Source organism: Apodemus sylvaticus, chromosome 10 (genome assembly GCF_947179515.1).
Source record: "Apodemus sylvaticus chromosome 10, mApoSyl1.1, whole genome shotgun sequence".
NCBI classification, from domain to species: Eukaryota; Metazoa; Chordata; class Mammalia; order Rodentia; family Muridae; genus Apodemus; species Apodemus sylvaticus.
The window spans coordinates 83,253,572-83,270,695 of record NC_067481.1 but is presented as its reverse complement, the minus strand read 5'-3'; the positions used below and the strand labels follow the sequence as shown (position 1 = coordinate 83,270,695).

General features: G+C 33.7%; 1 protein-coding gene across 1 annotated transcript in view; it reads right to left on the bottom strand.

The window, feature by feature from the left end:
- Positions 1–10,192: 10,192 nt before the first annotated feature.
- Positions 10,193–17,124, bottom strand: part of Gabra1 (gamma-aminobutyric acid type A receptor subunit alpha1) — a 46,225-nt gene continuing 39,293 nt past the window's right edge. Inside the window, exons 7-9 of the mRNA XM_052195528.1 lie at positions 16,407–16,559; positions 12,100–12,302; positions 10,193–10,504 (exon numbers count right to left, since the gene is read on the bottom strand). Coding sequence (XP_052051488.1) covers positions 10,193–10,504; positions 12,100–12,302; positions 16,407–16,559 — 668 coding nt within the window. The remainder of the gene's footprint in view (positions 10,505–12,099; positions 12,303–16,406; positions 16,560–17,124) is intronic.

Sequence of the window (17,124 nt, the reverse complement as noted above, 5' to 3'; positions counted from 1 at the left end):
AATATTCTCCAAGCTCCCAGGACAGAGAATTTCTGGAGAGGTTTCAGTAGTTGAAGGTACTGACAAATTAGAAAGTGCTGGCAAATTATTAAGCCAATTCCATATACTTAAAAGATTCATCCTTATATTTCTGCTGCTCTAGAACTTCTCTGGGTACCAATTTCTGTCTTAGTTATGGTTTCCATTGCTGTGAGGAGACAGCATGACCATGGCACTCTTATAAAAGACAATCTTTGATTGGGGCTAGCTTACAGGTTCAGTTGTTCAGTCTATTATCATCAATGCGGGAAGTATGGCACCATCTAGGCAGAATTGCACTGGAGGAGCTGAGAGGCCTAGATCTTGTTTCAAAGGCAAATCAGAGAAGACTGAATTCTAGGCAAGTTGGAGGAGGGTCTTAAAGCCCACAGTGACACACTTCTTCCAAAAAAGCCACACCTACATCAGCGATGCAAAAATCTCCTAATAGCACCACTCTCTGGGCCAAGCATATTCAGACCACCACACTGGTACTTGAAAAAGTTGGTTTACAATGTTTTATGTTATGAGAAACGTGTCTTTCACTTTGTTAGAATTTATAAAAGAGTTGTAAATCTCTAATTTAATAACATGCTAATTCAGTATGGTTCTAATGTTATCCATTACAAAAGTCTGTGTCTTGTGGCATCATATCTTTTTCAGGCAACGTTTCAGTTAATGAAATATAACTGTTGTGCATCTATGAACATTAAATATAATTTGGATTACTCTTTGCATGATTATGTGACATTTATGGATGTTCTTAAAAAAGAAGAATGATCAGTACCTTCCGCCCTCAAATTCAATGTCTACAATTATCTTCATTTTTCTTAGTAACTTCGATATCAGTGCTCTGTTTACATAAAGATGTGAGAGTTAAGCTGGTCAAGCAACAGCGGCTAGTGGGCAGGGATCGCATTGAAGTAACACCTTTATCATAAACTGTGCAAACTAAGTAAATCACAGCTCCGGTGTTCTGACCTCTATGAAATGAGGCAGCTGCCCTGGTTATTCCTTTGCAATTCCATGACCTAAATTTCATTCCTGAAATAAGTGGTTCTAGTTCTTTGTGTATAAATGTTTAAGTACAATCAATTAGGACATATTTGTGCTCCTGTCTTTCTCACAAGTAAACAGTAGTTCTCTATGTTGTTATGTTTATTCTAACATATATATGACTCAGGATTTTTTTGAGGATGAAGGATGAGAAGAAGATCAATTTAGACCAAAGATCCCATCTCATCCCAGGAAAAATCCAGCTTTAATTACATACACACACACACACACACACACACACACACACACACACACACCATACATTCATAAATGCATCTGTAACAAAACCAAACACAACACTGCTTTCCATCTTTGTTAGAAGTTTAAAGTTATAAATAATATTTGCTTGTTCATTTTTTATTCGTGCTAATTACCTGGTTAAAAATAGTGGCGTGCTGATACTAAATAACATCTATATGCTACTGAGCCTTCAGTTATTACTGTGATGAAATCTTAATGATGCAAGTACTTCACAATAACAAGATTGAAGAGAGGAATTTCTATTAGTGAACAAAATGAATAATATATTTATTCTTAATTTTTTAAAAATAATTATATTCATGCAGTGTGTGTGTTTGTGAGTGGAGGGATATATATGTACATGAGGTGGCACAAGTATGTAGATCAGAGGACAACTTTCAGAGTGTATTTTCTCTTTCCACCATTTGGTTCAGGAATTTAACTCAAGACTTCAGGCTTGGGGGAAAATGCCTTTATTTGCTGAATATCTCATTAGCATAGTAGAAATTTTTGAAGTGAAGCTTTAGCTAATAGCTGTCTGGTATAAAGAAGGCTTATGTATATTGGTATTCATAATACAAGGGTGTTTAACAATAGATTTATTGTAAAGAGACAGAGACAGAGAGATAGACAGACAGACAGACAGACAGACAGAGAACATTCTTTTATCCAGAACTAAATGTTTCTGCATGAATTTCTTAGGGTTGTAACAAATTAGTAAAATCTAGTTGATTGTATTCAGCAGAATTCTTTTCTCAACATTCTAGAGGTGTGCTTCTCTACCTTTCTAATCCTGAGACCATTTAGTACCTTTCCTTTTGTTGTGGTGAACCCCCGACACAGACCCAAAAATTATTTCATTGATACTTCATAACTGTAATTTTACCATTTTTATGAATCATAATATGAATATCTGATATGTAGGATACATGATATATATCACCTGTTATCCACAGCTTGAGACCCACCATTCTAGATACTTCAAAATATGTCAGTTCTTTCTATTAGACTGTAGGGAAATACTTTATGGTTTCTTGAATCAGGTCTACTAGCATCAGAACATTCTGCATACAACTCCAATCAGGTCTTCGTCTTCACATGCCTTCCTGTGTGATTACCCCAGCCGCTGTCAAGCCTCCCTGTACCATTATAACATAATGAAATATAGGTCATTATTATTAAATTTAGGACACATATTTGAGAATTATATTCTCTTGAGATTGTTAATTACATTTGCAGACACCACCACACACAACAGAAATTAAACCAAAAGTTTGAGCAATGTAGTTATTTATGTTTGAATCACTATCATCCAAGTAATCTAAATTGTATATAAATGTGCTCTCTAAAACCATTTGTTTATTACTGTAAATGACACCTATGGCTGATGAGAGGAAGAGAAATATCCAAAGAGAAAGTGGCTAAAATATATATTTTTCTATGCCCAAGGTTAAGCCTGTTTTCTGACAGACACTTATTCACAACACAAATCTTCTCATTTAGGTGTTTTAATATCCACAACCTAAAAGGTGAATCTTCCTTTTTATTAAAAAGGGATTTTGGATGCCATCTGGCTCAAATGTTTTTCTTACTCATAACATGGAAGAGTGGAATGGTATCATGGTGCTGTGGGAAGTGCCATATTAAAGAGTCAAGTTTTCATTTTATTTTTGAAAGAATTTGGGAAATGAGGATGGTAAATCTCTAATATATGGTTACTGAAGGGCATGTTCAATATAAGTAACTCATTGGATTTAATTTATATAATAAAGCAGAATTTATAAAGATAATTGGCTTATAGAACCCCCCCCCCACACACACACACAGTGGTAGTCGAAAAATGTGACTATGGAGCTAGCAGCCGTGAATTTCAATATAAAAACCTAATGCCATCACACTTTCCTGCCTTAATATCTGTATTCTGAAGAGAAACATAGAGCAATATCATAAGGGGAATGCTTTTGCCCAAGTACTATGATGTAGTAGACATCTAGAAATTCAAATTATATGCTGTACATTATATGCTTACACTGTAAGTTATACACTGCATATTTGATACAGTGTTTTCACAAACTCTTCTAGGCAGTGCTACATATTTGCACACTTTTCAGTCTCTAGAATTAGATCTTTGTCATCTCCATCCACAATTCGTTTGTCAACATGTGGAAGCAGATAGTTGTGAAAATATCCCCAAATCTTTCCCTGTACTTAAATCGGCTCAAACTTGGAGAATCGGGAAAAGTAGACAGAGCCACAGGCAAAGGGTGCTAATTATGTCTAATGGGTTACCTACAAGAAGCTGAACTATAATACAGTAAGTAGAAATCTTTCACTTATGGTATGTGAAATTGACCAAAACAATATTCCTTTCAACAATATTTGAGTCTCCTTATGTGAGAAATATTACCTTCCAATTTAGCAGGCTCATTGAATTGTATTACTTCCTTTTGTTTTTATGTAAAATTCCACTTGTGGTACAGTTTGACACATACTAGTATTATGTTGAGCGAGATAGAAAGCACTAAGATTTGTTTTAATAAACCTTTGAATTCTCTGTCATTAACAGTAAAATGTATATGCCTTCCCCCACAAATCCTCTCCCCTTTCCTCATTCACGTGCTTTAAGTTCTAAAATAAAGCCAATGAATGCCTAACACAAACATAGGTGATGTTGATCTCATCTGTGAATTGTGCAGTATACCATTAGCCAATAGTGTCTGGGATAATAAAAATTTATTAGCTCCATCCAGAGTTATTGATTGGGAAGCTAAGTTATATCAGGCCATCAGTTCTAAGAAGCACTTCTGGGTGACGGCAAAGTGGGCTTGACTGCGATGGCCACTGGGAGAGTGTCTTCAAGAATAAGGAACTGTGGGAGGGAAGAATGGGAGGGGGTAAAGGCTAGAATGTAAATAAATAAAATAACAAAATAATGCCTTAAATAAATAAAAGAATATTCAGGCTGAACGATACTCTTCTGTCAGAGAATTCCTTCAAGTGTAGGAATATGAGCACTGCACATGGAGAAAAGGGATCAGTGTTTCCGATAGATTGCTAGCTTCTGTATATGGATATATACATCATTTGTATACATTGGTTTATACTCTCCTTCACAATATACAGATTTAAATTCTTTCTACTTTATTTGGTTTCTAAGGTATAGATTGTCCACTGATAAAGTTTTCTCTCTACATAGTTTTAACTATCTGTTCCCTCATGGCACTGTCTTTCAAAAGAAGAAAATTTTGTCAGAGACACTGGTAGATACAGTCTACCAGATTCTCTTAAACACACAATATCAGTGATACTTCATATCATTTCTTCCCTTTAACTATGAGTATTTTTATAGATATATTACAATACAACTTAAAATATAATAGTTAACTATCAAAAATATAGAGTTCTACAAATTTTAGTATATTGTTAATGAATAGCAATAATAAAAGCACAATTTTAACACTCCCACTGTATCAAAATTACCCCTTATAAACAGATCTCTATTCAGTTCCATATCCAAGAGCAGATGCCATAGTCTAATTTTCCTTCACAAGATATTTCATATAAATAGAAGCTTTTAATGAGGGATACTTTGTCTCTTCTTTTTCTTTCCATGTTTTTCAGTTCATCCATATATCTTAATTTGCCTAGTATCTTCTCTCCTCTTAGAGCTCTTCTTTCTCATTCTCATTTCTCATGGATAAAATTTTGGTATGTGTCTGTCTTTTCTTGTTGTTGTTTGTTTGCTTTTGTTTTTGTTGTTGTTGTTGTTTAGTATTTATAAAGTTTTCAAGCTTGGGTGATTACAAATTTTGTGCCTATTAGTACTAGCACATAATTCTATAGAAATATATGTTTTAATAATTTTTAGACAGAAATGAATGGAAATTTGATATCAAACATTTAAAAATGAAAATAAACCTTTTCCCACAGTATTCATACTGTTTTATATTTTCATCAGATTTATGAGATTTTAAATTTTCCATATTCTCCTCAGTACGTTTCATGACCTACATTATAATACATTCCTTTGGGGAGTAGAAATGATTATACATTGTGCTTTTACTTTGTCTTCTTCTAGTAACTAATGATATTAGTTATTAAATATCATTGAATATACAGCTGATTACATTTTAATATCCATGTATGCAGTATATTTAAAATGTATTATCAGTCATTTCATGGGTCTCTATAAGTTTTTATATATTCTGATTATCTATTAACAGTTAAAATTCTTATAAAATTTCACTAAGTTAATGATTTCAGTTTTTATATTTTTTCATTGATTTGATTTTGTCTTTAAAGCACAAATGTTTTGATATTTAATGAAATATAATTTTATTGTGACTTTTCTTTTAATATATGAAGTTTTATAAGAACTGTTGAGTTAGCCAAATCATAAAAACTTCAATATGTCTCTTTCCTAGATATGCTACAGTTTCAGCTCTTTTACTTTGACTAAATTTGATAAAATAAAAAAATAGATATTTTGATATATGCCTCTTTTATCTTTGTGGATAAAAGAATTAATTTTAATCTGACTAACCTTTTTACCTTCTTGAGTTGAAGCTTTAACATTTCAAACTATATTCATTAACAATTTTTACTCAGCTGCTTAAGATACACATTTTACTATAGCACATAATTTGAAATGTGTACTTTCTAGAATGGTGAAATTGAGCTTTTTATCACCTTCATTTCCAAATGTATTTACCATTTTTGTGATATGAGTTAAAATATAATGCATTATAAGCTTTGAATAAGTAACGTTATATAGACTGAGTAATTATATTTAGGAAAGATATAGATATGTATGCATGTATATACATAGATGTATATATATTATATATACACATATATAATGCAATGTAATACACATATATATGCATGTAATAGCAATTAGTGAAAAAAGGTTATTTTAATGAGAGCTGTAAGGGATTTATGGAAGGAATTTTGGGGAGGAAATGAAAGGGGGAAATACTGTAATTATATGATAATATCGATAGAAGAATATTTTTATTAGAGATAATTACTATTTTGGGTAACATATATGTAAATTATGTATCATCAAGATAATATCTCTTTATTCCCAATTCTCATCAGTATATTCTCAATTTTATGAGTTTAGTTGTGTTTAACTTTGACATATGAATAAAATCCTGTACATTTTGTCTTTCTGTGCCTGAATGTTTCATTTAATATTAAATGTCTTACAATACTACCCATGTCATCACAAGTGGCAGATGGTATCTTTTTATAGACTGAATAGTATTCCACCACTATCTCTTAATTGTTTAATTAATTATTTTAAATGAAAAATAGATTTTTATTAGCCTTCACTACTCCTCCAAATGCTGACTAATTATCTTTCATAATGAAACATAGATAAGAAATTAATATAATTCTCCAAGTATGAATTATATATCCCTTTAGAGAAATTAATTAAAATTGTTTTAGGAAGTATAAAAACTTCATATTCACTTTACTTCATGTTGTAACTGAGAGTAAATGGTCAGCTAAGAGAGGAAAAGGACATGGGATATTTATCCCCTCGCCATAATTAGTGTAGGAAAAGGAGCCTCAGAAAATGTTAGAACAAGGTCTTGTGAAGAACTAAATCAACATCGAAACTTAATTGGCATGAATAAATCATGTTGAAGTGGAAAAGTCAGATATTTGTTTTGGTTAGCTAAAAATGCTATACACATGAAAATAACTCCAGTTAAACACTTTGGGGAACTTTAAATATACAATTGGCAATGATACAAAACCTTTCTCTTGAAAATTCTGAAGATCTTTAACATGGACTTAATTTCTTAGCCATAGGAATTTCCTAGGAATGCTCAGAAACTAATGAACCCGAGAGTTACATAGTTTCATTGGCTGTTTCATTTTGACCAAGTGATGCATATTGTTTAGTTTACTTTTGATTATTTATTTATTTATTTATTTAGGTTTAAAGAGATTTTTTTCCTTTTGTTGTAATCGGATCTAACTTGTTATGGTCCTGTCACCAATTAACAGATCACCTGATGTTATTTCATCTATCATACATGAATATAATTTTTGTCTACATTCAGTTTGATCTCTCTCCTGTTATGTTTCACAAATGCCGAAGTGTTACTAGCAATATCAAACATCACACTTTTTGATAAATTCTAGTCCTTACACAAGTCTTTGAAAGCAATAATTTAAGATCAGACTATTGACAAATCTTCAAAACTTCTGACTGGCTATATTGCTGCTAATACTTGATACTTGCAGGTATCTCTAGCCCTAAATTGTGTTAAACAGGGCAATAGATGGACCTGTGGATGATGTGTAAACAGAATCAAGTATTCCAGTTTATTATTGAATAATGTAAGCTTTATTATCATAATAGAATACAGTGAGACATAAGATTAAAAGGTTTTGCTAAACGCCGTAAAGCGGGACATGCAGCTGCCATGAGCAATCTTGACTCAGTGTGGGTTTTATTGCCACTTCACTGCACTACAGTGCATAAACATTCAGTGTCATCTTAAAAAAAATTCCTGGGAGTCAACAGGAACGGTCCTCTATAAGAGTGTATCTTTATTTTTTTTCCAGGAAGACTTAACTAGTATTACATGATTTAGCAAAGCACTGCTGTAAAACTACATAGAATAATTTCTCTTTGATAGGTTTGCAATCAATTTACACAATAGAATATTACTCACATGTACTAACAAACTAAGAAATGATGGCAATACGATCATTGCAAGGCATTAAGCAGACTAATAAGAGATATTCACATCTAATGAGCGAAATACAGACAGAAACCTAGGCGTGAGGAGTTTGGAAGATAAAATACTTGCACTAAACATGTTAGGCTAACGCCGGAAAATAACAAGATAAACGGCAACACGGATGTTAGAGCCATAATTTATTTTATTTTCTATACATATCTATACATGAAATGTCCTTGGTTCAGCCAGTTTTTGGCATAGCTCGTGAAATTTAGCAGGACCAAATCAAACAATGAAGCACATTTAAGATGAAACCAGAGATTTGTCGTTTTAGGGAAACACAGGCAGTGTGTTTTCCAATATCATTGGATAGCAGCTTTTTTGAGAAAAACATTGCTCAAAACTCAGGTATGGATTCTAATTGTCTTATTTGGCAATTAGGCTAAAAGGCTTATGTCATGGCCTTATAAATGTGATTAGACCATGATATGTGGACTCTGAACTAATGTTAAACATCTGTGAAAATCTATCAGACAAAAGGAGACTTCAAAAATACCATCTTCATAAATATTTACTTCTAAAACATCTGGGCAGTAATGAAAGGCTATAATTTTTGATTAGGAATATTAATGGACCTCTTTTATTTAAAGCCCTTACATAGTATACCTACAAATATATTGCTGCAGTATAAATGAAATGTAATAATATTTCTCAATAAAAGCTAGTTCCTGTACATTCTTTCATGTATTTTATATTGGATGCTACATATGGTACAGCACTTATTGAAATAGTTGGTATCAGCAAATAGAGAAGTAATATACAGTTGGTTTTCTAGCTCCAACTACTCTTCGCTATTTTTTTCTCTTTATCACAATAGCCTAAAATAGGAAAATATGGTATGACATAATTCGAGCAGATAGCAACTGATCTACTATTGAACACTGGGCAATAGTGAAGTTATGAGAGTTCTCGGTATAATTGGATTTCATACTCAATATGTTTTAAGTGGCATCTGTCTCATACAGGCTGTTATGTTCTTAAATGCACACTCTAAATGTATTTCCATAGCATTTAACAACATTCTAACAGCTAAAAGTGGAGATCCCTCATGATATTTAAAGAATATAACTTAAAAAAATTAAATGTACAATCTCATGCTGAATATTTACATATATAATTTATATATTCTACTTTTTGTTGGCTAGTCATAAATTTCAGTCTAAAGCTTTTGATGTAGTTATATAAAAGAATACATTCAACAATTCTAAAGCTTGCAAAATAGATTTGCCCCTCTGAAAGCATCTTCATCATAAGAATAGAGAATTCTTGGGTGAATGGGCTATCTGGGAATAAGAGTAAAAAGGATAGTTTTTAAATTATTCAATTCATCTACTGATTTCAGCTTCTATCAAGTAAACATCTGTGTTAGGCTGGCTGATCTCTATAGAGTCTACTGGTAAAAGTTCAGATGACAGCAGTGTAGCCCATTGAAAGGGGATTTTCCCCCATTGGATTCAGAATGCTACAATGATAGCCCCACCTTACCCTATTTATTAGGCTTTCGTACATTCTAAAATAGCATTGAACAACAAAATATTACATAGTGAAATTTAAAAAGAGAAAGCCTAGGGACTTTTTAATTTCACAAACAAAACATTAAATCTATATATCAGCTTAAACATTGACAAATAAAAACATAAGCACACTTTGTAATTTGTGCAAGAAAGACATAGGTTTAAAGTTCATTAAACAGTTGTTATTTGCCCTTTTAAACACCTTCACACAAAAATATTTTTGACGTATATATTTTTTGAGAATATTTGGAAATATATATCTACAAATGACTCTGTGGTTATAGTTAAGCTCTTTTTTTTTCTACTTTTCCTTCTGTCTTTGGACCTTCTTATCCTCTCTCTCTCTCTTCCTCTTGTCTGTCTCCTTCTGACATGATTTTGCTTCCTGGCTTCCTCTCAGAATCCTGTCCCTGAGCTGAATACTCTGCTCTGCTCTGGACTGTCAGACAGGGGTCTCTTGTTCTTATATGAAATATGGAAATAAGGAAACCTTCGAATTCTTTAGGACAGAGGCAGTAAAGCAGATAGGAATCACTGCGTTGAGAACAGAAAGCGATTCTCGGTGCAGAGGACTGAACAACAGAATACGACTAAAAGAACCTATTGATGGGGTGTGGGGGCTTTTAGCTGAGGCTCTCTGTTTAAATACGTGGCCCAATAGACTAAGTTAAAGATTCCAAATAGCAGCGGGAAGGCTATTCTTGACAGTCGGTCGATTTTGCTGACACTGTTAAAGGTTTTCTTGGATTCTGGCGGTTTTGTCTCAGGCTTGACTTCTTTCGGTTCTATGGTCGCACTTTTAGCAATAGTTGCCAAGCCGGGGTCACCCCTGGCTAAGTTAGGGGTATAGCTGGTTGCCGTAGGAGCATATGTGTTGTTTTTCTTAATGAGAGGATCCTTCACTTTCTTTGGCTGGAGAAGAAAAAACAATAACTTATTTAGAATACAGTGAGAAACAAAATGATGTTTCTGAGCAAAACAGTACTTGCTGCAAAAATCTAAAGTCTGTAATTTATGACTAATGCACTGTGATCATTTGAAAAGCCAGATGATGTTTTGTAACCTTTCAGATCAAGAGGTGGAATCTGTTTCTGCACTGGTTGAATGCAAAACAGACTCTGAGTTACAGCGACATTATGTAAGCTTAGGATACTGAACTCAAAACACTTCAGCCTCAGATTTTGCCTTCTGGAAACAATATTCTGGACAAGGGACTTGACTAGGGAATGGCTTGAGACTGGGTACACTGTCAGACTTCCTGGTAGCCAGTCAAGGTTTACGATATGTGTGAGACCACCAAAACTTTCCCAGCTTTTATGCAAACTCCAGTTAAGCATGTGAACAAGGTCAGTCTACATGAAAGGAACACTCCAGGTTGTTCCCAGTCACAAATCAGAATCACCAACCAGTATTCAGGCCCATTTGCAAGCTGTCCACCAGTAGATTTTCCTAAATAATTGTTCTTTTTCACATTTATGTAGTCTCACACATTTGCCATTATCCATGTTTGGTTACTGAGTACTTTAAATGTAGACTAACTGAAGGTGTACTATAAGAAAAAAATATGCATGGAATTTTGATGATTTATATATAGAGAGAGTATAGTGTCACTCCTTGATGGGTTATAATTATTAAACTGGTATTTTTTCTGTATTGCATATATTAAAATGAAGAATAGTCATCATTATGATTAAGGTTTATTTATACTTTGTTCATGGATTATTATTATTGTTGATGTTATTATTATTATTTATTGTTGTTGTTGTTGTTGTTATTGCATTTCTGAGGTAGGGTATACCCTTGGTTAGTCTCCAACTCGTAGAGATAAGCCTGCTTCTGCCACTCGTGTGCTAGAATTGAAGACGTGTGCCAATGCACCTGGTTGTTCATATTTTTAAAATAAGGCTACTAGAAATTGCTAGGTTATCTGTGTCATTCACGTCTGTGCAGTACAACATTCTCATAAGGCAGCAGCTATAGGATAGTGGTTCCCATTGCTTTGTACATAACATATCAAGGCGATGTCTGTTTCAGGACTTGGAAAGCATGCTTATTCTTGACTAGAGTAAAAGCTAGGGGTAGGTAATTTTTCAAATATAACCCAACTAAAACATGAAAATAATTAAGTTTGGGAAACCAGCTGAAGGTTTTTTATGCTATTTTTGCTACAGAAACTATACCAGAATAGGAAAATTATAGCTTTCGTATGCATCTAATATCAGGTACTTAAAACAAACAGAGAAGGCATGTTTGAAAAGAAATTTTCACCTTTCAATGTCTCTCCTTCTTTCTTCTATTCTCTACCTGCAAATCAAATTACCCAAACAACCTCCACTATAAACAAAAACAAAACAGTCCACTGTACATTATCATTTACAGTCTAAGAGAATAGGAAAGAAGTCCCCATCACTCCTCTCTTGCATCTAATTCCACAAACCAACTTATTCCATCTAAAAAGCTTAAGGTCTCAGAATCCTCGCATAACAAAGAGCCTTTATGGTGTTTACCTTTTCTGGAACCACGCTTTTGCCATCCCATGCATACCCTCTCTTGGTGAAATAGTTTACTGTGGCAAACTCAATCAGAGCTGAGAAAACAAAGGCGTAGCATACTGCAATAAACCAGTCCATGGCTGTAGCATAAGCCACCTTCGGGAGGGAGTTTCTGGCACTGATACTCAAGGTTGTCATGGTCAGAACAGTTGTCACTCCTGAAAGGAGACGGAAATTAAGTAAATATGTTTGTACACCATAGAAAGTGTTATTAAAATAGACCTGGGCTTGTTCCCTTGATCAAAGGGGAACCAAAATCATCACATTCACATCTTAATTCACCCTATTTTGACTGTGGCAGTAGAGTCAGGATATGGCCTCAATATAGTTTGCGCAGCAGTATTTAGGGTCATTCAGAAGAGGCAGACTGCTCTGCTAATTCAGAATCTGTTAATAAAACAATTAACGTCATTAAATTGTCATCTCATATGCATATCATATATAGGATATGGAATGATACTGTTAAGTGCACCCAACTCTTGACATATATATCTTAGATATTTAATATCTGTGGTACTCTAGAAATATTTATAGTGCTGTTTAATAGTCTTTGTCCCTCATGTAGAAATATGAAATTCAATTAGTCCTTGGTATCAGATAGGTAAGTAACAACTTGGGGAATGATAATTTACCACATTTATAGCTTTTTTTCATGTACTACTTCTCGTTCAAAAGAGTTCACCCATTTCCTGGAAGCAGCATGCGTATGAAATGCATAGCAAGTTACATAAAACTTACTGTGCAAAATAGCATGCACATATACTTGCATATAGAATTTGCATATTTTGCTTAAAATCAAATGGCTGGGGGACAAAACTTGTCTGATTCAAGTGTCCATGAGCTTCTCTTTGTTCTTTGCTGCCTCGTTTTCCCTATTCTGTAGGGATTTAAGTGACCTATATTCACAGTAAAAACAGTTTGTAAGTTGGTCCTATTTTATTTAGCTATTTTATGAGATCGAGTGTGGATAATGATATCTTTCCTGTTGTTTGAACTACCATATGAGACTCACTATATTGGTACTATATACTGAGTTTAATGCTGTGAGATTTCCTTAGGAAAAAAATTGCAAACGTTTAAAAATAGTTCAAAGCAATTCTGCCAGGAGGAGTGAGAGATCACCTCATAGCAGCCTTGTGCTATTCCAAAGACTGGACACACATTTAGCACTCTGGTAAGTGAATTCACAGACCTCAGCCACTGTATCTGCAAAATGGCTGATTCCCTCATGGTCCATGCCATCAGTGAAATTCTCAGAAAGGACAACCTTTGCACAGGCACTCAAACATTGTGAAGGATTGTAATGTGAGGATTACATTTAATAACATGAAGATGAGAACTAATTCAGTCCTGAGAAAGGAGCTGCCAATCTGTAAATTCTGAAGCGAGGATTAATTCCTCCTGTTGATAGTTTTAGAAAATCAGCTGGACTATGCAGCTGTTGGGAAATTTTTTAAGCTGCTTTAAACCAACCAATGTTTTTAGGTCTTCCAGGAATATCAAAGTAGATAAGTCTTTTAACTATACTAGATAATGAAATGATTAAGAAGAAATACAGTAGAATACTTATTAAATGGTATTCATGGCACATGCTCAGGACTATAAGAAATGTTTATTTTGAGGTTTGGATGGCACTGGGTTCAGAAAACACTGGAGCAAGTTCCTTATTACACAACCAACCTAAAGAATATTTACTGGTGAACTGGCCCCAGATTTACATATCAATATCAAGTAGAGCAGATAGCAAGGTAATTAAAAGTCAGTAATTGGGGAACAGAGCAGCCCAATTCCAAATCCCAGCTCTATAATTGCTGAACTATATCTTGGGACATGACCTTGGAAAAAATTTCCCCACAATCTTAGGCTTTCCTATTGTTGCTTTTAATTTTGCACTTACAAATTGATTTTATTAACCCTAACACACAAGTTTATAGAGAGTATTAAATAAGATAATATAATACAAATACTTATTTCTCAGTCTAATGGTTAATGTCAATTTAATGATTAAGAAGAAAAATGCCTGTGTTCTTTATTATGTATTACTGCTACCATAAACTCCAGTTTTCTGAGTTTCAGTTTATGTATGTAAGCAAATATCAAGAGTAATCCGGAAACAAGTGATCTTACCTCAAAACTCTGTAAACTAAGATTAATACAGAGTAGCTTAAGGTATTTGTATATGTATATATGTGTATATGTGTATCTATGTTTTAAATAAAACATATCATATTTAAATAATATAAGTAACATAAATAAACCAATAAAAAATCAGAAAGGAACAAAAATGTGTTGTATGACTATTAAACTCCAAGGGCTGTATGTGATAATTTACATATTTATGTTTTCTGTATGATCAGATTAATCATTGGTTTTCCTTCCTTGTACTTCAATTTGACTGGAAATAGGAGCTCAGACAAATTAATTAACTAGACCACGGTTATATAGCTGTTACTGGGTAAAATTAAAAGCTAAAGCTTGAACCTTGTTTTTCTTTTTTTCTTTTTTTTAGCAGAAAAATTACATGACATTGCCTACAAATAAGTGAGAACAGGAGAAGAGAAAAAGAAGATATTTTCAAGTCATAGAGTAGACTACAGCATTCCTACATTCTACATTGCTATTATCAAACTGTTATAGATCTAGTGGTGCTGTTTTTCTCCTCTGATATTTCTTTACATCCTAGTGAACTGCTTAGGCAGTCACGGCACTCATAGGAATGTGTTAAGGTCAGGCTAAAAAGAATAGAATCATGTAATGAATAAATGTTAAAAGGCTAAAGGGCTAGAAAGAATGTATTTGTGATTTTTGTCGAATTCAAACACTATAAATATATTACTTTGTACACAAAATGCTTGCTGTAGCTAAGGTTACAGTAATACAGTTATGTTCTCCAAAAGGTCTTTGGTCGATTGTGGTATAAGATCATTGAACATGTTACAAGCAATGTTTTTGGACTCATAAAATACTCGAAACACTTTGGCAAATTTCCAAATAGAAAGGAGAGACTTGGCTGGACTGAGAAGAAAAAGTAGTCATGAGACAAAATGCTTTTTAATATAGTACTGGTACATTCTTTTAAAATAAAACAAAACACAAAACCTGAACCTACATCATGAATTTATTTAGTTCAATCTTTATTTCCCGATATGATAAGGGCTCAGACAAGATGCCCAGGCAGAGGCTAGCATCTCTCAAGAGGTCTGTCTTTAGTGGATTGAATGGTTGTTAACGTTTGACAAATGGAGCTCATGCCTTATCTTGATTGCTCAACCCCTCACCTAGTAGCTCCTAACCTAAGATGAATAATTAAAATAATTTTCTTTGTGTTCCTTTGGTTTCAAGTCAATATGATGTTCATAATATTACTGTCTAAATTTTAGGTTAAAATGATATAATACAGTGAATCAAATTGAAAATAACTGGTATAAAACCACAAAACAACTGTTCTGTATAGTTATTTTATAATTTTATGATCATTAAAATTTCAAGTTCAGCCATACATGTATGTCATGGAGGGAAGGATGTGCAATCAGGTTACTACTTCATTTTAGTTCCAGAACACAGCCACAGCTCAGTGGATTTCAAATAGAAACATCACTGGCTATATGAACTGATAAGTTTGCAGTTGCAAATCTTGCTTTCATTAGTTTAAAAAGTACAACCATGGTGGTACCCCTGAGATTCCATCAGCAAACACTCCTTTCTATTGGATGTGAGCTCTGAAATAATGAATTAGTAGGTTTATTTTCAGAATAGACAACATGTTCACTGTTCAAATAACTTCCCATTACATAGCTTTAACTTAGAATACTGAGAATGCATAGAGATTCTAATAGGAATAAAAATCTACTTCTAACTCTTTAGGAGTACAATTGAGAGGTAAAAGGAGATATCTGTCTATGGCTAGGATCACGGATGATCCCCTTTTAAGAAAATTTTCATTTCCCCAATATAAGAAAGTAGTCTATTGCTATTTTTAAAGATTCTTTAAAAAACATATACTATGTCTCATTACCTTTTATGCCAAAATTTAAAATTAAATTTTTATTAAGCCATCTATTTTTACTAACAAAACAGTTTTCTAAATAAAACATTAGTTTTAAAATCATATCATAGTGAAAATTATAGTTCTCCAAACATTTTTCTTAAACTAAATTCAGATTTAAGACACATTTAACTTCTTTTCTATCCTCCTTGCAATGACAGAGTCATGAAATAAGTACTATCTACAGCTCTCCACATACATATTGATTAGCACTTACCAAAGACAGTTCTTGCTGGTACTGACTCTCTGTTGAGCCAGAAGGAGACTTGGGAGAGAATAACGGTCATTATGCACGGCAGATATGTTTGAATAACAAAGTAGCCGATTTTTCTCTTCAAGTGAAAGTGAGTCGTCATAACCACATATTCTCCTAGAGAGTGAAATGCACCATAAAGTTGAATAATGTGCCCTTTAAAAGTAATTATTCCTTAGGTTATCAAAGGAAGCTAAGTTCTAGAGGTTAGACACATCTTGTTTCCACATGACTTCTATAACCTGGAGGGAAATGTCTTTGTCCAGAGAGAAAAGCAACATTTTTTCATTCCTTTTTTATTAAATATTTTCTTTATTTATATTTCAAATGTTACCCCCTTTCTTGGTTTCCCCTCTGAAAACTCCCTGTCCAATTCCCCTCCTCCTGCTCACCAACCCCCCACTCCCTCTTCTCTGTCCTGGCATTCACCTATACTGGGGCATTGAACCTTCTCAGGACCAATGGCTTTTCCTCCCTTTGATGTCCAACAAGGCCACATATGCAGCTGGAGCCATGGCTGCATCCAGGTACACTCTTTGGTTGATGGTTTAGTACTTGGGAGCTCTGGGAATACTGATTGGTTCATATTGTTGTTCATCCTATGGGACTGAAAGTTCCTTCAGCTCCTTCAGTCCTTTTTCTAGCTCCTCCATTAGGAACCTTGTGCTCAGTCCAAAAAGCA